Source organism: Ceratotherium simum, chromosome 12 (genome assembly GCF_057802395.1).
Source record: "Ceratotherium simum simum isolate JZ-2026a chromosome 12, ASM5780239v1, whole genome shotgun sequence".
NCBI classification, from domain to species: domain Eukaryota; kingdom Metazoa; phylum Chordata; class Mammalia; order Perissodactyla; family Rhinocerotidae; genus Ceratotherium; species Ceratotherium simum.
The window spans coordinates 21,801,088-21,818,985 of NC_141911.1; the positions used below are offsets into that span (position 1 = coordinate 21,801,088).

Genomic DNA, 17,898 nt, shown 5'->3' on the forward strand with positions numbered 1-17,898 from the left:
TTAAGTACTTCATCCCATCGCCCAAAGTTATCTACTACACAAAGCATCTCAGAGCATAGTGGATTCTGCTGACGACCCCATCCACCATTTCTATCCTCAAAGTTTCTCTTAAGCCACCAGCCAATAAGTCTTTCTCTTGCTAACTCTCCACACAGCCTCTGAAAATATGCCTTCTCCTTTTTATTCAATTTAGCCTATTCTTCAGCCCTGAAGGCCCAGCCCTCAGAAGAGTTCAGCAGAACAGTCTTCCAACAAAAGCTTATTTCTTCCTAAAGAAAGCTTATTTCTTCTTTCTACTGCCAAGAAAAATAATATTTTCTGTATATACTTATAGTATGCTAAAGTGATTTATTTCAATCCTTTCCTAATTTTTTGCCACTCAACACACTCTCCTGCCAACCCAGGCCCTGTCCCTCCACCCCGGGCACACCTATACTCCTTTATAGCAGACGGGTCAGGAAGCTCTGCTCTAAGGAACTGAAAACATACTGATAAGGTACATTCCTATAAATTCCCTCCCAGACTTCAGTCCATGCTCATGACTCTGAACAGACACATAAGAAATAGTTATGTTTAGTCCCCCACCTATATACATTGTTATGGGAAATATTCTAAAAAGAATGCCCAGCTGTACATCAGGAAATGGGTTCTAGCTTGGGCATGTTGTTTAATCTCTCTCTGAAGCTCTATTTACTCATCTATAAAATGAGAGTGTTCCTTCCAGCTAGGAAAAAAAATCTATAATTCCAACGTTTCACAATTCTAGTTAACACTAATGAAGATTGGGTTTAACATGAGTAATTCAAAATAAATTTACCCTAATCAAAAACCTACAATTGGAAAAATTAGTTAAATACTAAATATTTCTGCACTTCTCTCCCAAAGGCATCCAACAAACTACATGATCATTATTCAAGTGTTAGACAAATGCAGCTGGATGAATGTTCTGAAATGGTTGCCAATGCGTGGAGAAAAGCTATGGGCTGAATTCTCTCCTTCAATAATTCAAACTACATCACTTTTTTGCTGCTGTTGTTCTTATTTTCTTGTTAAATATAGTTTTTGAAATGTATACTCAAAACAGAACACTAATTAAGCTGTATTTAACTGCTGGAAATGGGCTTAACAAAATCAAAATTACTTAATACTTTTTTACTCCATGACTTACTAGAGAATGTTCAATAATAGCTACCTGGAGGAGGAAAGTATTGGTAATCAATTGTTGCTTATTACAATATATTCTATGTTTAATATAATTATACTTATAATTATATAATATATAATATAACCATATTATATTATATGCTTAATGTACATATAAAGAAAATGGTAGTATAATCTCCATCCCAAATAGTTTTATTCTCCTGCTGAGGGAAATCAACCCAAAGGACACCATCCTAAAAACTATATTCTCTCTAACAAGATGGAAATTTCACATGTTAATGGAATGTAATTATCTGTCACAATACTTATTGAATACTTCTGTGCCACCACTATTGGGGCTAGTGAAGGAACAGGCATAAGAAGCACAAGTGACACTATACTGGCATAGAATGAAGTCCCCTCCTCTACTTTCCAGATTCATCCTTTAAAACCTAGCCAAATCCCACCTCTTTCTGAAAGCCCCCTTGATGAGTTCTCTCTCAACTCCCTGTAGAATTTGAGTCAATACCTTCACATTAAGTACTTGGTAAAATACTGTCGTTTGTTGCCCCCCTTCTGTAAGTATCTCTTCAATTTGCAGAATGTCACTCAGAAAGCAGGCACTTGGTTATTATTGTTAAATAAGTACATTAGAGCTACAAATATAATCACACATCTAGTAATGAAAGATGTGCCTCATTTACTGCCCTCTAATACTCAGAGTTTGATTTCCAAATGTGAACTGGTTTAAAAGTATTTCTGTCTAAGAAAACTGTACTGTGGTTACCAGGGGCAGTGGGGGTTGGGGGTGGGCACAAGGGGTGAAGGGAGTCATATATATGGTGATGGACAAACAAAAATGCACAACCCAAAATTTCACAATGTTAAAAACCATTAAAACATCAATAAAAAAAAAATTTTCAAAAAAAAAAAAATATTTCTGTCTAGTATTTCCAAACGCCTAGTGAATGAATCCCTTTAATTTTCTTGGTAATTTGTCCAATTAGAGTGATTTATACTTGAAAGTTGTTATAGGGTCTTTGTGATAATAAGGCGTTCTTATTACCTTGGTCTGGGAACTGAGAACATCATGGAAAATGTGGTATGGTCTACAAATGAGAGCCTTCTTGGCCTCTTAGAAATGTTGGCGGAAGTATGAATTTTTGCTTGTTTGTTTGTTTGTTTTTTGTTTTTGTGAGGAAGATCAGCCCTGAGCTAACATCCATTGCCAATCCTCCTCCTTTTTTTCCCTTTGTCACCCCAAAGCCCCAGTAGATAGCTGTATGTCATAGTTGCACATCCTTCTAGTTGCTGTATGTGGGACGCCACCTCAGCGTGGCCAGACAAGCGGTGCGTCAGTGCGCGCCTGGGATCCGAACCCGGGCGCCAGTAGCAGAGCGTGCGCACTTAACCGCTAAGCCACGGGGCCGGCCCCAAAAATATGAATGTTTTGCTTATGCTACTGTCTTTACAGAGTCCATAAACACATTACCCTTATTCTATGGATTTGGGGGGAAATTCCAGCCAGTCTCACTCTTCTGTACATTCATTTAAGAACACATTCTCTTTCATTCCTTCTCCCTATACACACAGGTCACAGAATCATAGTAATCAAGGGTTCAGCTTCAATGTTAAAATAAGAACAGCAAAAATATGAGTTTTAAAACTATTCAGGAAAAATACCTGATGTTCCGGAAAGTCACATATAATTTTTTAAAATACATTTTGTGCAAACTGAAATAGAATCAAAAGAGAAGGGGAAATGTTTATTAGAACAGTATAAGTTGCCTCCAACTCCCATCTATCCAGCAATCTGAATCAACTATAGAAAGCATACACAGAAGTCTAGAAAAATTGGAAAAAAGATCTCAAAAATATTAAAAATAATTATCACATAGTTCATGGTTTTTACCCCTAGTGCAAGGCCTAGAGTTGTCCTCAACATGTAGCCCAGCAATTTAGACACATGAGTAAAATTAACATACTCTTTTAATGAAGTTTCTCCAGTTCAGTCCACAGTTACCATTGGAGAGCAAATCAGGAGCTGAAATGGATTTGAGAGGTAGAGTAAAATTGTGTATAACGCACATACATGAAAACATGAAACTCTATTAATCCCAGATGCTACACTGGACAGTGGAACACTAGAACCAATCAAAGACCAGTTAAGTATTTTGGGGAGACTCTTCCAAGCAAAACTCAGCCTAGAGGTTGTTCTAATTTGAAGAAAGTTAATTTGAGGAAAGCTTATAGAATCCTTCCCATGCATTAACACATTGAAGGAAGCATTTTTACTAGGCATTTTGCACATCCTCAACACCTCCAAAATCTCCTGTAGCTCAGGCATCTGGAAGCAAAAATTCTTTCAGAGGAGGAACTTTCCTACTTTAAGGACTGAGCTCTGAGCCACTGCATGCAGAAATTAATGTTAAATGCAAGTTTTTTGATGCCCGAGACAGTGACTTAGGTGAATAAAAAGATTTGGAAATTAATTTGGTTTGTAAAAGTCAATATTCAATTTATTAGAGTTACAAATTATAAATTCAAAAGCTTAGTCCTTCCACGAGCATTCAAGTTCAGTTTACAAATCATATTAATCTATTTACAAATCTAAGAGATTCTATAATCACTTGAAAGAGAGATCTGGTCACTTAATTAAATTACCTTTAAAATTTCAAACTGTCAGTATAAATTTAATATATTCACTTCCCTTTTTAAGTACCTTGTTTGACTAACTGACAAACATTTCCAACTTCTTAAATAACGTGGTAAATTTAATACATTAAATGTACATGGTGATTCTTAGCGTCTCTTAAATGTTCTACCACCTACAAACTTGTTAAAATTTCAACTTAAAAATCAAAGCTGACACATTTTTCTATTGAGATTACAAGGTATTCATCTTTAACATTGGAATCTACCAAATTCTACTGAACATTTTAAGTTTTAAAAGTACTTAAAATCCCAACATACAAAATCATTGCCAAATCTCCTTGGGGTTGAAGATTCTTACCAGGAAAGGAAACAGCTATGTCAACCCACACAGTTTTAGGGTTACCTTCCCAAAGACATCTGACAAATTGGAGTCAGTAATTCCTCCCAGGTGACTATATACCACCAATTTGACTTCACACTTCCTTGGCTCTTAAAATAATTATTGTCCATCTTGTTCCAAAGATTTTTTCCTTCTTTTCATTATCATCCTGTTTGGCAGAACTACACAACTCTTACAAATACTGAAATGGTATTCAATTGAATGCTAAATACCACCCATGGCTTTGTCTGATCCTTTGGTCACAACTTCCAGGGTCATCCTCCTAATGACTAAGAGCTCTTTGCAATTAGTTCTTTGGTTCTGATACAAGAAAGCAGCCAGAGTGATGTGGCTTAACACAGCACAAGGACCTGAATCTTACTAAGAAGCAGATCAGGAGGCAACACAAAGCCAGGGCTCTATGTAAAAAGGACCAGAACAAGAAACGGGACCAGGCTGGGGTGGAAAGTTAACATCAGATCCAATTTGTGATCACATACACATGCCAGGTACTATGGATAAGCAATGAACCCGGCAGAGATGGCACCTCTCCCCAAGCTCACAGGAAAGACAGAATTGTGTATGGAAATAACTATTTGCCCTGCAGTGGAGAGTGGGGTGTGTTTGCATACCCACAGTCACTGGTTTGGCAGTATGTATAACTACATCTAATATGTGTTATTCATTCCAAAGTGTTCATTCATTCATCACTTTCAACAATGCATTGAGAACCTGCTACGGACCCAACATACAAGTCCACACTGAAATATGCAGTTGTTATCCTGGTTCCAGGAAAGGGAAGACAAGTTAGGAAATCTCCCTCTAAAAAATGAGAGGACAGATAACTTTATAATTTGGCCACTGTAAAAATTAAGCACTAACATTATAAAAATCTGTCCTAAATTGAATGAAATTATGATTTTCATTAGATGTTTGAATTTGTTCATTTCTTATTTTTGTCACATTTTAATAATGTTTACATGCCCAATAACTTTATAAAATTTAATTTATAAATGGTTATAAGTCACCACGACCCTCTAACAGTTTTAGTATATTTGGCAAATAAATTAAGAAATTAGCAAGAAGGATGGTCCTCTAGAGAGAAGGAAAACTCTAGCACAAGCAATGCTTTAAACTATTAACTTGTAACTGAATTTACAACGGTATTTTTGAAGCCTTATTTTACAACCCTGATTTTTGCCAGAAATGAAATGGAGAGTGCTAAGGACATGAACGTCTGGCTTTTTTAAAAATTAGGCTCTTTTATGTGGCCAATAATAGGTTGTCACTATTTGATAAACAAAGGCAGTACAGACTTAAGCAAAATGTGCCTATTTTAAGATTCAGATTGTTTCTTCTTCAGCTCCATAAAACCTCATAAAAATAACTCCCTTAAAAATAAACTCCTCAAGTTACCTGTCTTTTTTATAGTATAACTATTCTTAACATATTCACTAAGATTTTCCTAATGCATAAATAACAGCAATGTATGTGCATTTTTGTAGGAAATTAATTAAGATCACTGTGATAAGATCTTAAAAAGAAAACAAGGAAATTTACATTTTTTAGTTTTCATTTAAACACTTCTTTTCAACAATAGGCATCTTTAAGTCCCTATAAAGATAAATATTATCCAATTCCTCACCTGTGATAGGTATGGAAAAGCTGTTCATTTAGGACCAAACTGGAGGTTGTTAATAAACAGATGGAGAACTATGCAATAAATGGTTGCCAGTAAATGAGCTTATACACATCCTGTGTGTTTACCCAAAGTTATCAGACGAAAGCCTCCCAATTGCTATTATTTCTTACTTTAATGTCCATGGAAGAGAGGAAAAGCCAAAGGGAGAAGAGGCAAAGAAAATGTGAGGCCACATTAACCTGTTAGGTTCTCCAAACTGAACCCAGAGGGTATTTAGATAAAATCTTCAAGAGTAAAGGCAAATTTAGCCAAATATTTAAAACCCTGGTGGAATTTCTAACCAGATTTAGAGAGGACAATAAGAGCCCAAGAAAACGTCCTAAAAGTAAAAACTTTTGAGAAATGATTTTCTTTTTAAAAATAAGCCACTTAGATAAAAGAGAAAACTCTAAGTGTCGATAATAGGTATAGATAGGAGTGAAAAAAAGAAAACTGAAGGCTATTTTATAGACGCATATGAAATCTATAAATATAAATACCTAAACCAATTTGAAATTTAAAATAATTTAAAATGACTGCTCCACTCATGATTATCTCGCCATCATCAAGACCTAGAGAAACTCTATATGTCTATATAGCATTTTAGTCTACTTGTCTATAGAGTATTATTCATTATACATCTATATAATATTCACATGAAAATTATCTATATTGTGTATTGCTTTAGCATTTTCCAAAAACTGAATTAGACTCTTGAGAAAATACATTTAACAAGTGGATATCTCTGTGTGTGAGCACTACAAAGGTCCTGATAATTTTGTAGAGTTAATGCAGTTTCCAAAAGTGTGTTAACGTAATTCCCAGAATGCTGATTATGTGGAGAATCGGGCTTAACATTTACTGAGTTCCCACAATGAATAAGATTGGTTTCCTCTGGTAAACTTTAAAAAAAAGATCTGCGCTGAACCATGTCACGACGAATTAAACTATATCAATAGGACTGTTGTATTTTAAAATCAGCTGTCCAACCCTGCACCTAAAACAGAAAAAGGACAAAAAACATTTTATTTTGCAATGTCTAACATTTCCAGTAGTTTTCCCTACAGATATTGTCCTTATGTTGCTACATCAAGAACAGTAAAGGGAAGCCTTCACCTCTTGTATCTGGATACAGTACACATTTTGCAGAATCAAGTGACGTGCCCACTGGTTATACAGAATGTAAATTAAGCTCAACATGTGTGAAAGAGTGAATCTGGCACAAGAAACTAAATAACTCACTTCAAGATACGCAAAGACACTGCCTAAAAGGGTGACTGGCAGATAAAATAAAATAGCTTATACATAGTGAGTATTCATGAAATATTCCCTAAATTAAATTGGAAGCATTAGCTACATTGACAAAAGCCTCCTTTTTCTTTTCATCTTGGAAAGTTGAATTTAGCTTGGAATGCTACACAGCAATTTTTTATAATGGTTATGAGAAAAGGCTGTTTTAAAAACTACCCCTGGGCTAGAAAAAGGAAAAGAAAAAGGGTATTCAGGACTTTGGTCAGGGATGTGACAGCCCAACCTTTATACTGAAGTTTCCCTACCCTGAACTCATGGTCAAAGCTTATGATTTATGCAAGTTGTTGAACTGAGCTCCAGAAACAAACTATTTCATAGGGGGAAAAAATTACACAATGGTAGTGAATAGCAGCTGCATAATAAAGAGAAGATTTTCTGGTTTCAAATAATTTAGGCCATGTAGGAAGAGAAATTGGGTAGGTCCAATCAGACAGCATCACTTTGGGATCTGAACATCTGAGTAGTTACCTGCATATGCAAATACATGAGGTAATTGTTGTTTTTCCCAATTACCTTGACATCCATAATCACAGCAAGGGATTTTTTTAGCAATCTAATTTAAGTTAAAGGCTATATTTAGCCTCATTTAAAAAAGAAGTCATCTGTATCCATTTTTTAAATAATCAGTCTTTGAAATCAAACATCTTAAAAATGAGGGGTATTATAATTATTATTATAGAACTATGATGGCTCAGCAATGATTTTGTAGACTTCTATAAAAAACAAAATCTTTACTGGCAGTAGAAAGTTGTTTTAGAGTTTATAATCATAATTAATTCATTTCTTTTTGTTTAACAATCAACTTTGTAATCCTCTACGTGAGTCACCTTATCTTTCAAAGATACTAACTGGGGACAGTTAGAGATGTAGGCAAATCATTTGAAATTAATAAAAGGTACTGATAACATAAACAGGCTCTTCTCTGAGGCCACATTTTATTAGAAAGAGCTGGCTGCTGAGTCTTACAAAACACCATATCCTGAATTTTAAAAGAAAGAAACATTCACAGAGCAATGGACTGGCAGCAATTCCAGTAATTAACGAGCAGGGAAGGAAAGAGCAAATTTAAACATGTTTCAGATTTGAGCTCATTTGACCCATCAGCCAGCTTTCACATAAACCTCCTCCTCTATGGCATTTTCAAGTGCCTATTTAAATGCCATTTCATAAGGGAAGGGAAAATTAAAACCTGGAGCTGTATGACTTCTACGTTCAAAACGGCGCACAGCTCTTGGTATGCAACACTAAGGGCTCATGCAGACTGTTTTGTTTTTTTTTTTTTAATTTATTTACTTTTTTCCCCCAAAGCCCCAGTAGCTAGTTGTATGTCATAGCTGCACATCCTTCTAGTTGCTGTATGTGGGACGCGGCCTCAGCATGGCCGGAGAAGCGGTGCGTCGGAGCGCGCCCGGGACCGAACCCCGGGCCGCCAGCAGCGGAGCGAGCGCACTTAACCGCTAAGCCACGGGGCCGGCCCTCATGCACTTTTTAAAGGTCAAAAATTTTACCAAGGACATTTTTACTGATTAGAGCTCTTATTTAACACTTAAAAAGCAGCTTAACTTTCTAAAATGTCTCAAGAGGAAAAGAGCTTCATACTAGTCCAAGTTATAACAGACAACAAACACAGCAAGCCATCACTGAAACTTGAAGAGATGTGCAGTTGGTGGGTTTCTCTATTACACAAAACTGGATGCATCACAGTAAAACATAAAGTTTATGCATAAGAAAAATACCATTTCTATCCTTTCTTGCTATCGTACTTTTGACATGCTATCATGCATACAGTCAACATTGACCTTCAATACAGCTTTGTTCTGTGATGCACATTTTTGCCTGTTTGAGAAATTTCATTTATTCCACAGACATTCACTGAGCGGCCACTACATCCTAAGCATAGGACTATACATTTGGGACAAAGAAATGAACAAAATACAATCCTTGACCACAAGAAGCTCACTGTCTACTGGGGGAACCCTTAGACCACCAATGGAAAATGTCATAATAGAGGAAATAATAATTGTTAACATATTAAATTAAGAACTTTATATTTGTGACTTCATTTAATCATCACATTATTGTCAGTTCATAGGTGATGAGTTGGGGGCTTAGAGAGAAGCAAATTGACTTGCCTGAGAGCACTTAGTTAAAGACAGGAAGAGGCAGGATTTAAACTCAAGTCCCCTGACATCAAAGCATATACCGTGAACCTTTATGTTATAGCTCTTCAAAGAACTATGGAAACAAAAAGAAAAGACCCCAGTGGGGGTAAAAAAATTAGGAAGGGGTAAGAGAGGAGGTTTCAAGATGTTTCACTTACACGGAGTCTGTAAAAGAATAAAGTAGTCAGGACCTGAGCAGTTTCATTACAAATTCTTTAGGAAAATAAGTTAGTTGGCCAAAGTAAATGTTGGAATTGCCCTAGATTTATTTAGCTACCTGAAGAAACAACCGTAAAGACATTCTCAAATAATGATGAACTCTTTCACTGTTCCTATGGAAGGAAGTCAAATTGAAGAAAAGCAGGAATGCCCCGCATTTTAAAATCGATAGAGGGCAAACATTCATGAACAAGAAAACAGGGATGAAAGGGAAAAAGTCCTTCAGGGCCGTCAACTGGGCTTGTGCAATGCCATGTCACAGGTAAGCATTCGGCAGGTCTCAAGCGGTGACACGGCCAAGAAGGCCTAACCCAAGTGAAGGCAAGCCAATGGAGCACATTTTCCAGACTGACTGAAAGTGAAGCAAAATTTTTAACAAATTAGCCCATCTTCTTAATAACCAGACGCAAGCAACTTCACTAAATTCTTTTCTATATTCTATACTACTTTGCCTCACAGCACTCCTGTGAGGTATGAGTTTTCTAAGTATTCCTATTTTATAGACAAGAAAAAGAGGTAAAGAGAAGTTGAAAGCATGAAGCTACTTAATAAAACAATTGGAACACAGTTGTTACTTTAACCTTTCTGATCAAAATTACCTGTCCTATGCCTCGTGGCCTCAGAATCATATTCTCAATTCAATAAGCATATCTTAAGAGCTTACTGTATGTAAATCACTATGATAGCTGTTTATGAGCAAAAAAATGGACAAAATATGCTCCCCTCTCCTGAGGATCTCCCTGTGTGAGTCTCTCTGGTAGAGAATTACCAAATTAATCCTTAATAATATGATAATGAATGACAATGGGCTAACACTGTGTTTCTCAAACTAATGTAACAATAGTTCCAAGATAAGTTCCTTGAAAAAAGGGGTTCTCTGGTAAAAGAAGATAGGAAAATACTGTATAGCAAAGGTCTAACTTGGAGATCTGAAACATACATGGGCATATTAAGGGCTCTGATAAGTCTTGCCATATGCAAACCTGTTCATGCTTGTTTACCTAATACTTATCAAACCAAGCTGAACTAATGTTCCATTGAATACACTTTGGGAAAATCGGGGTTATGTGTCACCTCTTACAGGGGCTATTTTTGCATATGTCAAAAATGTCTTTCCCAGGGCCAGCTCTGGTGATCTCGTGTTAAGTTTGGCACACTCTGCTTCAGCGGCCTGGGTTCAGTTCCTAGGTGCAGACCTACAACACTCGCCTGTCAGTGGCTACGCTGTGGTGGCGGCTCACATACAAAAAAGAGAAAGATTGGCAACAGATATTATCTCAGGGTGAATCTTCCTCAGCAAAAGAAAAAATATCTTTCCCAGAGGAAGTGACTGTAAAGATGGAGATTTCACCCATACTATGCCAATAAGGGAGACGCTGGCAGATGATTCCTTTGCCACCTCTCAAATCAGTTTCCACAGAAAGCTGCCTATTTTGTCTGAGCACAGGATATAATGTTAGGGGCCAGCCCAATTTCCTCTCTTTCATTAGCCAATCACAAGCCAATCAAGTACATTATTTATGGCAAGAGCTTCACAGACTCACTGGGGTCTAAAAATAACTCTTGACCACATGAAGTACATCTAGATCCTTCTCCAGAATCTAACATCTATATTCACCAATTGTAAGGTATTACTCAGTTGTAATCATTTCCCACTAATACATACTAATCTAGTATGAAAAGAGGCCATACAAAATCATCAAAATTCCCACTTTTTTTCAAGTTGTATAGAAATTTTGCCAGCATTAAATGTTCCATCACAATATTTGGCAAATGCATACTGGCATTCATACACTTTAAATTTTAACAGATTTTGGAAGGAATAGGTCCAAAATAATCATTCCAGCCTTTGAGAAAGAAAAATCTATGCTCTAAAGAATGTTTCTAAGATAGCATTTTAGCTATAAATCAGATTCACTCCCCAAGAGCAATCTTGAACTACGTGTAAAAGAATTAGTGTTTTAAACAAACTAATCTTAACTCATGTTTAACTCTTGAAAGGAGTGGTCTGGGAATACAGATTCCACTGCTTAGACATAAATTAATAAAGGTTTCTTTTATGAGTATTGCAATGACGGATATGCATGCCTAGGAGAGCATATGTTTGAGTTTGAGCATGAGTCCCCATGTGTAGAAATATTTTTAAAGTATAAAATATAAGCAAACAGAAAGGAAAATGGGGAACGCGATTAGGCCTGGCAAATATCATACCTAATGGGAACACATCTGAGAACCTAGAATCAGCCAAGAGGCCAATCCAAGCATAGAGACTCAATCCCAGCCCGGTCTTCACCCCTGTCCCGCATCTGCGGTCCAGACGCACGATGTGTAAGGAGATGAGGCTGGTGCCAAGACCACCTGCAGTTCTAACTGAGGATGGCTGATACCTACAACCCTTCTCCAGTAGATTTTTGCAGGTCTCCAAAGGGATACAAAATCATAACTGAGACCCAACATTCAGCTGGTCAAGAACCAAGCTGATTCCTATGATGTGATGACAGAATAGGTATAGATATTCCTTGCTGACCAATTCAAAATGGAATTTTCTCTCCATTTTGATAAATTCAAATGTAGAATATCTGAGAGAATGAATCATTTTCAGGAGATAAGTTCAAGTTCAGCCCACAGCCTGGTACTGAACAAGTACGATGATGATCACTTCTCTGCTCAGGAAGAGAGCTGGTGGAATCAAGGAACACTTCTCTTCATACTCTGCTAATCTAACCAAGTAAACCTCTCACTCACCAGTTCTGCCACAAGGAAAGGCTTTATCTGTATATGCTGTTTCGTTTGGGGAGAGTTTTTCTATCATGATAACTAAATCCTCACACATTAGCTACATTTTTTTTCAAGTTCAGAAAAAGAATTCAGATTAAGAAAACCAACAAACTTGACACCTCTCTCTTAATGGAAGATAAAATGAATACGGGCAACTTCATCATAGTTTTAGGTAAGTAAATGAATTTTTTAAGCCAAATATTATTTCCTACTAGCTTAATGAGAAATATTATTTCAAATTTTAAAAAGGGCTTATAAAGTGAAAATAGTTAAGATAGTTGCTCTAGTCCAAAAGCAGAGGGCTCTGTTAAAACCTACATCTATATGAACTACAATGGAATTGGTAAATTTCCATATTCTGTACATTTCCTGCCTTCTAGTCATCCATTCTTCAAGAACCAAATCCCCCTGACTTAATGTCCCTAGTCTCCTTTCTCCAGTCCTCCCACATGGTTCTTGCAACACTGCACAGCTTTATACTATCCTTCAAACTCCCAATTCACAACTCCCCAAAGGGCAACACTTATCTTGTGTATCACCACACAGCCCATAGAACCTGGCCTGCCTAGAGTGTACACGTGCTCAAAAAACACTGAAGGCATTCATTTCTACCTCAGAGTAAATATAGATATTCCTTTTTCATTTCTTAAAATATTTTAATCTAAAAGAAATTTGAAGGCTATATAAAAATGGTGAACATTTTCCTTTATCTAAAATTTCCTAAAAAGATCATACAAGTACCATCAAACTTATATACTGATCAGACCTCTCCATTTACTAGTGTTAAAAACAATATAACAGGCCCAAAATGGAGTTGCTTGTGCTAAGCCCCACGTCACCAAACCGAGGCTTAATTACAATTTCTGCTCTCCCAGAAATGGAATCTTAAACCTCTCAATCAGGAATCTCCTGATCAGCACTAGTTAGGTAATCTGCCTGATAGACCCCTGCCATTCCCTAAAGGAAAGTGACCTTGCAATAACCAACCCGCTTTTTTGCCTAGTGTAACTTCCTTGTTCCTCTTCCCTTCTGCCTATAAAAGTCTTTCATTTTGTACAACTACTCGGAATTCCTTTCTATCTGCTAGACTGGATGCTGCCCGATTTACGAATTGGTGAATAAAACCAATAAGATCTTTAAAATTTACTCAGTTGAATTTTGTTTTTTAACACTAGTTCCCTGAAGATTTCTAATCTACTCATTTCCTCTTAAAAAGTGGTGGAGAAAGAAATGACTCTTATGGTTTTTTTAGTGTTGGTTCATGATGGTTTACTTCTACCTTTAAAAATACAACAAATAGATATTTTGTATTCTATTATTGAGTAATACCATGAACTTCAAGTTCCCTTTATTTAACAAGGAATTATAAAGCACATAATGTAAAACATTTCTGAGTTCACAGTCATAAAATGAATTAAATCTGTATATTTTGTGTTTATGAAGAATAAAACATTTTATTTTAAAACAATTGTGTTATTCAGCAAATGAGTAATTCATTTTTTCCGTAACATGTATTGAGTGCCTGCCGTGTGCCAGATCCAGGCTAGGTGCTAGAGACACAGTACCTACCTCATAAAGCTTGCAATCTAGAAGAGGGATTTGCAAATCTTGATGGACCATACAATTCCAGATATTCAGGCAAAAGAATTATTGTTTTCATTTTCAAAAGCACATTGCATTCTAACAGTAATATCACTTTAGAATTTCATTTCTAAACTTGAATCAAGGCAACAAAAAGTTAACATTAGCTTTCATGTAATCTCCTTGAAGAAACAATGTAACAAATTCTGAGGGGCAATGTACAAAAAGTAGAATACCACGGTCCTAATTAAGTAGGCAGTAAGAGAATCACAAATATTTAGATTGGCTTTATCTGTGCCTCGGATGTCTTGACTTGGGTTATCTGAAATAACTGAAAATGAGTTGTCACATTTTAAATTTTTCTTTATCTTCAGATAAAAGTACAAAACTCTTGTTCAAAATTTCCAACTCTACATACTGAATCCTTCTAGACTGCACTATATAAACTGTTTTCTAGGATCTCATTTTAGAGTTTTGACAGCAAACTTATACAAACCTTTTCATTTATATTATTTGAAGGTAAGACAAGTGTTTTGAAGTGTTTCCTGTTTGAAGATTAATTATTGATCAACCCATACACTCTCCATTTGAAGATCAAAGTGTCTCTGTTGATCACCTAGCTTAATCCCTTCTCAGTTTGAATCCTAAATATCATTATAAACTATTCTGGCCCTACATTGAGAATTTTTAGCTTATATTCTTGCTTTATTTGCCATTAAAAAAAAAATTAAGCATCCCATGCTGATATTAGTCCAGATTACTTTAATATACCTTTACTATCAGAAAATCAGGACTTAAGAGTTATATCATTTTTAAAGAGCAGAAACATAATGAAAAAAAGCCCCAAAGACATTTTTTAAAATACCTCTTTATTAACACTAAATGAATCATATTTAACATAAATTGAAACGCACCTTATACTCAGGAGGAAGACGTATAAAATGGCTATAGGGGAACATCAGTTGAAATAAAAACCTGGTCACAAACTATTCATCTCAAGTGGCCAAAGCAGAGAAAATGAAATATTCCTTTTTCCTTAGAAAGGCCATGTGCAGTTTCAAAATCAGAATGCCTGTCAGAGGCCACTTTGCCACCCTCAGAGGAGGACCTACGTGTCTGCACACACCACCACCCAAAGTGGCCAATATCTTTAACGTTCCCTGAGCATCCACAGCAGAGCGTGCACCTAATAGGCACGTCCAGGTAGAGATGGATTTGCAGAGCCTGCGGGACCCGTTAAGCTGGTCCTCTGGAAATCAGGAAACAAATAACTGACTCCCTCTTTCCTCTAAGTCCCTGCCTTCTGCATCTCATCTTTCTACTCTCGTCTGCAAAGGAGGGTCAACCTCCTTCTTCAGGATTCTCTATTATTCCCTCCGGTTTTTGATACAGCAAAGTGAGAGTGACCGCCGGGTGTGCGGGCGCGCAGATTTGCTTGCTCCGAGCTCCTACCTCCCCCTCTCCAGCCTCTCTGGCCTTTGCTCACCAAACGGTGGCCTAAGGGCTGGGGGAAGGCTTGGAGCTGCGACGAGGAGCGGGGAAGGACAGCAGAGATTGGGACCTGGCAATCCGCAGAGTTCTAGGTCAGGTTCATCCCCATCTCCATCCCTCCCTCCACCTCCGACCTTCCACCCCAGACGCCCTTTTCCAGAAGCCACCCCGGAGCCCACCTTTCCCTCCCAACCCCACCGCCACCAGTCCAACCCTCTGCAGCCCTGCGCGTCGCCCCTCGGGGATGGCAGGGAGCAGCGCCCTTACCAGGCTCATGGACACCGGGGTTGTCGGACAGCTCGATGACCAGGAGCTCCCGGCCCTCGAAGCTGCGCCCCACCGTGTAGATCCTGCTGATGGCGGTGCACTGCAGCCACACGGACACCAGCGCCTCGCGCAGCTCGGGGTAGCGGTGGTACTCGAAGGAGATGCCGTCCTCCTGCTGCAGCCGCCGACGCCGCCTCATGCCCGCCGCGGGCGCCCCGGGCTCCTGGGCTCCGGCGCCCAGCAGCCACCCGCAGGCGGCCAGAGCCCCGCACAGCGCCAGCAGCGCCCGGCCTCCCCGCCCGGCCATCGCCCCGCCGCCGCCCGCGCCCGCCTGCGCCCGCGGCCTCTTTTGTCTGCCCGGCTCCGCGACCGCGCTGCCTGGCGCTGCGGGGAGGCGACGAGCTCCGCACCAGCCTCCTCTCGCCTCACCGTCCCGGGCCGACTGAGTGGCAGCCGTGCGCTGGGGCCACCCAGAGGAGAGGGGCGAAGCGGCGGCCCGCGGGCTGCACTACCGGCCGCCGAGCCCAGGGGAGCTGCGGGAGAAACCACTGCGGGGAGGGGCCGCGCACGGCCAGCCCAGCCCGCGGTCATCTGGGAGGGCTGCTGGCGTTCTTCGTTGGCTCAGAACCACGTCAAAAGCCACATGGCGCCGGGGACGACGCAGGTGAAATGACAGCTACGGTCTGGGTCTGGGAAGGTTGTTGTCATTGAGAAACCCATGACATTGCGTGTGGAAAACATACTCTTGGATTGTTAGTAGAGCCTTTTAAAGTGACATCTTTTCCGAACGGACCAGGGTTTTCCTCTCGATGCACCAAGAATTGGAGAACATTCCAGGAAAAAAAGCAACAGAAAGGAAGTATTGGCAACCACTTGCCTTCTCCCGATGATGTATCTTTAGTAACTGTATTGATAGACCAAACACAAACCCAAGGGTGGATTTTCATTTATTGCAAGGTCTGGCCAGAAAATAGCACACTGAGCACTTTGATTTAGAGGTTTAAGAGAATGAAAATGCATTCTATAAATTTGCAGATACTGTCTTTAATTGTATTTATGCACATTCCTGGATTCTTCCAGGGAAAAAAAAAAGCAAACAGCTAAGTCAACGTCCTGTGGCAGTGCCTGTGCCACCCCCTTCTGTAACACCTCTGGGGAAAAGAAAGTTCAACTCTGGGAGTGCCTAGAGAAGGATTTAGTTTGGTGTTAAGATTAAATCTTTCAGGTGCAGTTTATCTGGGTGATTCTGGCTCAGGGTCTCTTATCTGGTTGTAACCAAGATGTTGGCCAGGACTGCAGTCATCTGAAGGCTCCATTGAAGCCGGAGAATCTTCTTTCAAGAAAAAATAAAATCAAAAGATTAAATCCTGTTATGGAAAAAAAAATCTCCGATCATGAGAGATAATATCTCCGTTCCCCTCTGCAAAGTTATTGTAAAAATATAAAACCATTCATGGCTTTAAATACCCAGACTTTTTTTTTTTGGAAGGAAGGTCAGCCCTGAGCTAACATCCATGCCAATCCCCCTCTTTTTGCTGAGGAAGACTGGCCCTGGGCTAACATCCATGCCCATCTTCCTCCACTTTATATGGGACGCCGCCACAGCATGGCCTGACAAAGTCATCCGACAGTGTGCACCCGGGATCCAAATCCAGGCCGCCAGCAGCGGAGTGCTCGCACTTAACCGCTACGCCACGGGGCCAGCCCCAAAAACTCACCCTTTCCAGGGGATTAATATTCCTGGAGCAACTCTGGAGCATATGTTATTCTGAAGAGGTTGCCATTTGGATTCAAGAACAGCACAAATCTAAATAAATAATCAATCCGTTGGGTATTCCAACAAAGGATAAAAGCTGGACGCCATGAGGGTAATTTTTCACGTTAGACATTTTTTTCTAAACTTGCTCTTTCTCCACCTGACTAACAGTGCGTTGCACTAAATGAGAACTTCCTCCTTGCGAAGGATCCAGATATTTAAGTGATTTCATTGGATCAGAAAAAAAAAAAAAACCTGCTGGAGAGGCTGGTTCCAAACCCCTCTTGCGACAGCAGCCTGGATCTTCTTTTTTGGATTTTTTGGGGAAAAGTGCCACTATAATGACATGCCACTCACTTGAACTTGGATCCAGCCACGTTCCTTGTCAATGTAGGCGGAGCTAAAAACCATATACTTTCCACTATGACCAGTCTGTGTTTGATTACGTGGTCCAGAAATTTGAAACCAGAGTTAT

The 17,898-nt window shown here is 39.0% G+C and overlaps 1 protein-coding gene across 1 annotated transcript in view; it reads right to left on the reverse strand.

Annotated features, from left to right (window-relative positions):
- CPE (carboxypeptidase E) overlaps positions 1-16,131 on the reverse strand; it is a 114,376-nt gene extending 98,245 nt beyond the window's left edge. The window contains exon 1 of the mRNA XM_087437448.1: positions 15,668-16,131. Coding sequence (XP_087293574.1) covers positions 15,668-15,974 — 307 coding nt within the window. The 5' untranslated portion in view covers positions 15,975-16,131. The remainder of the gene's footprint in view (positions 1-15,667) is intronic.
- Between the last annotated feature and the right edge of the window lie 1,767 nt (positions 16,132-17,898).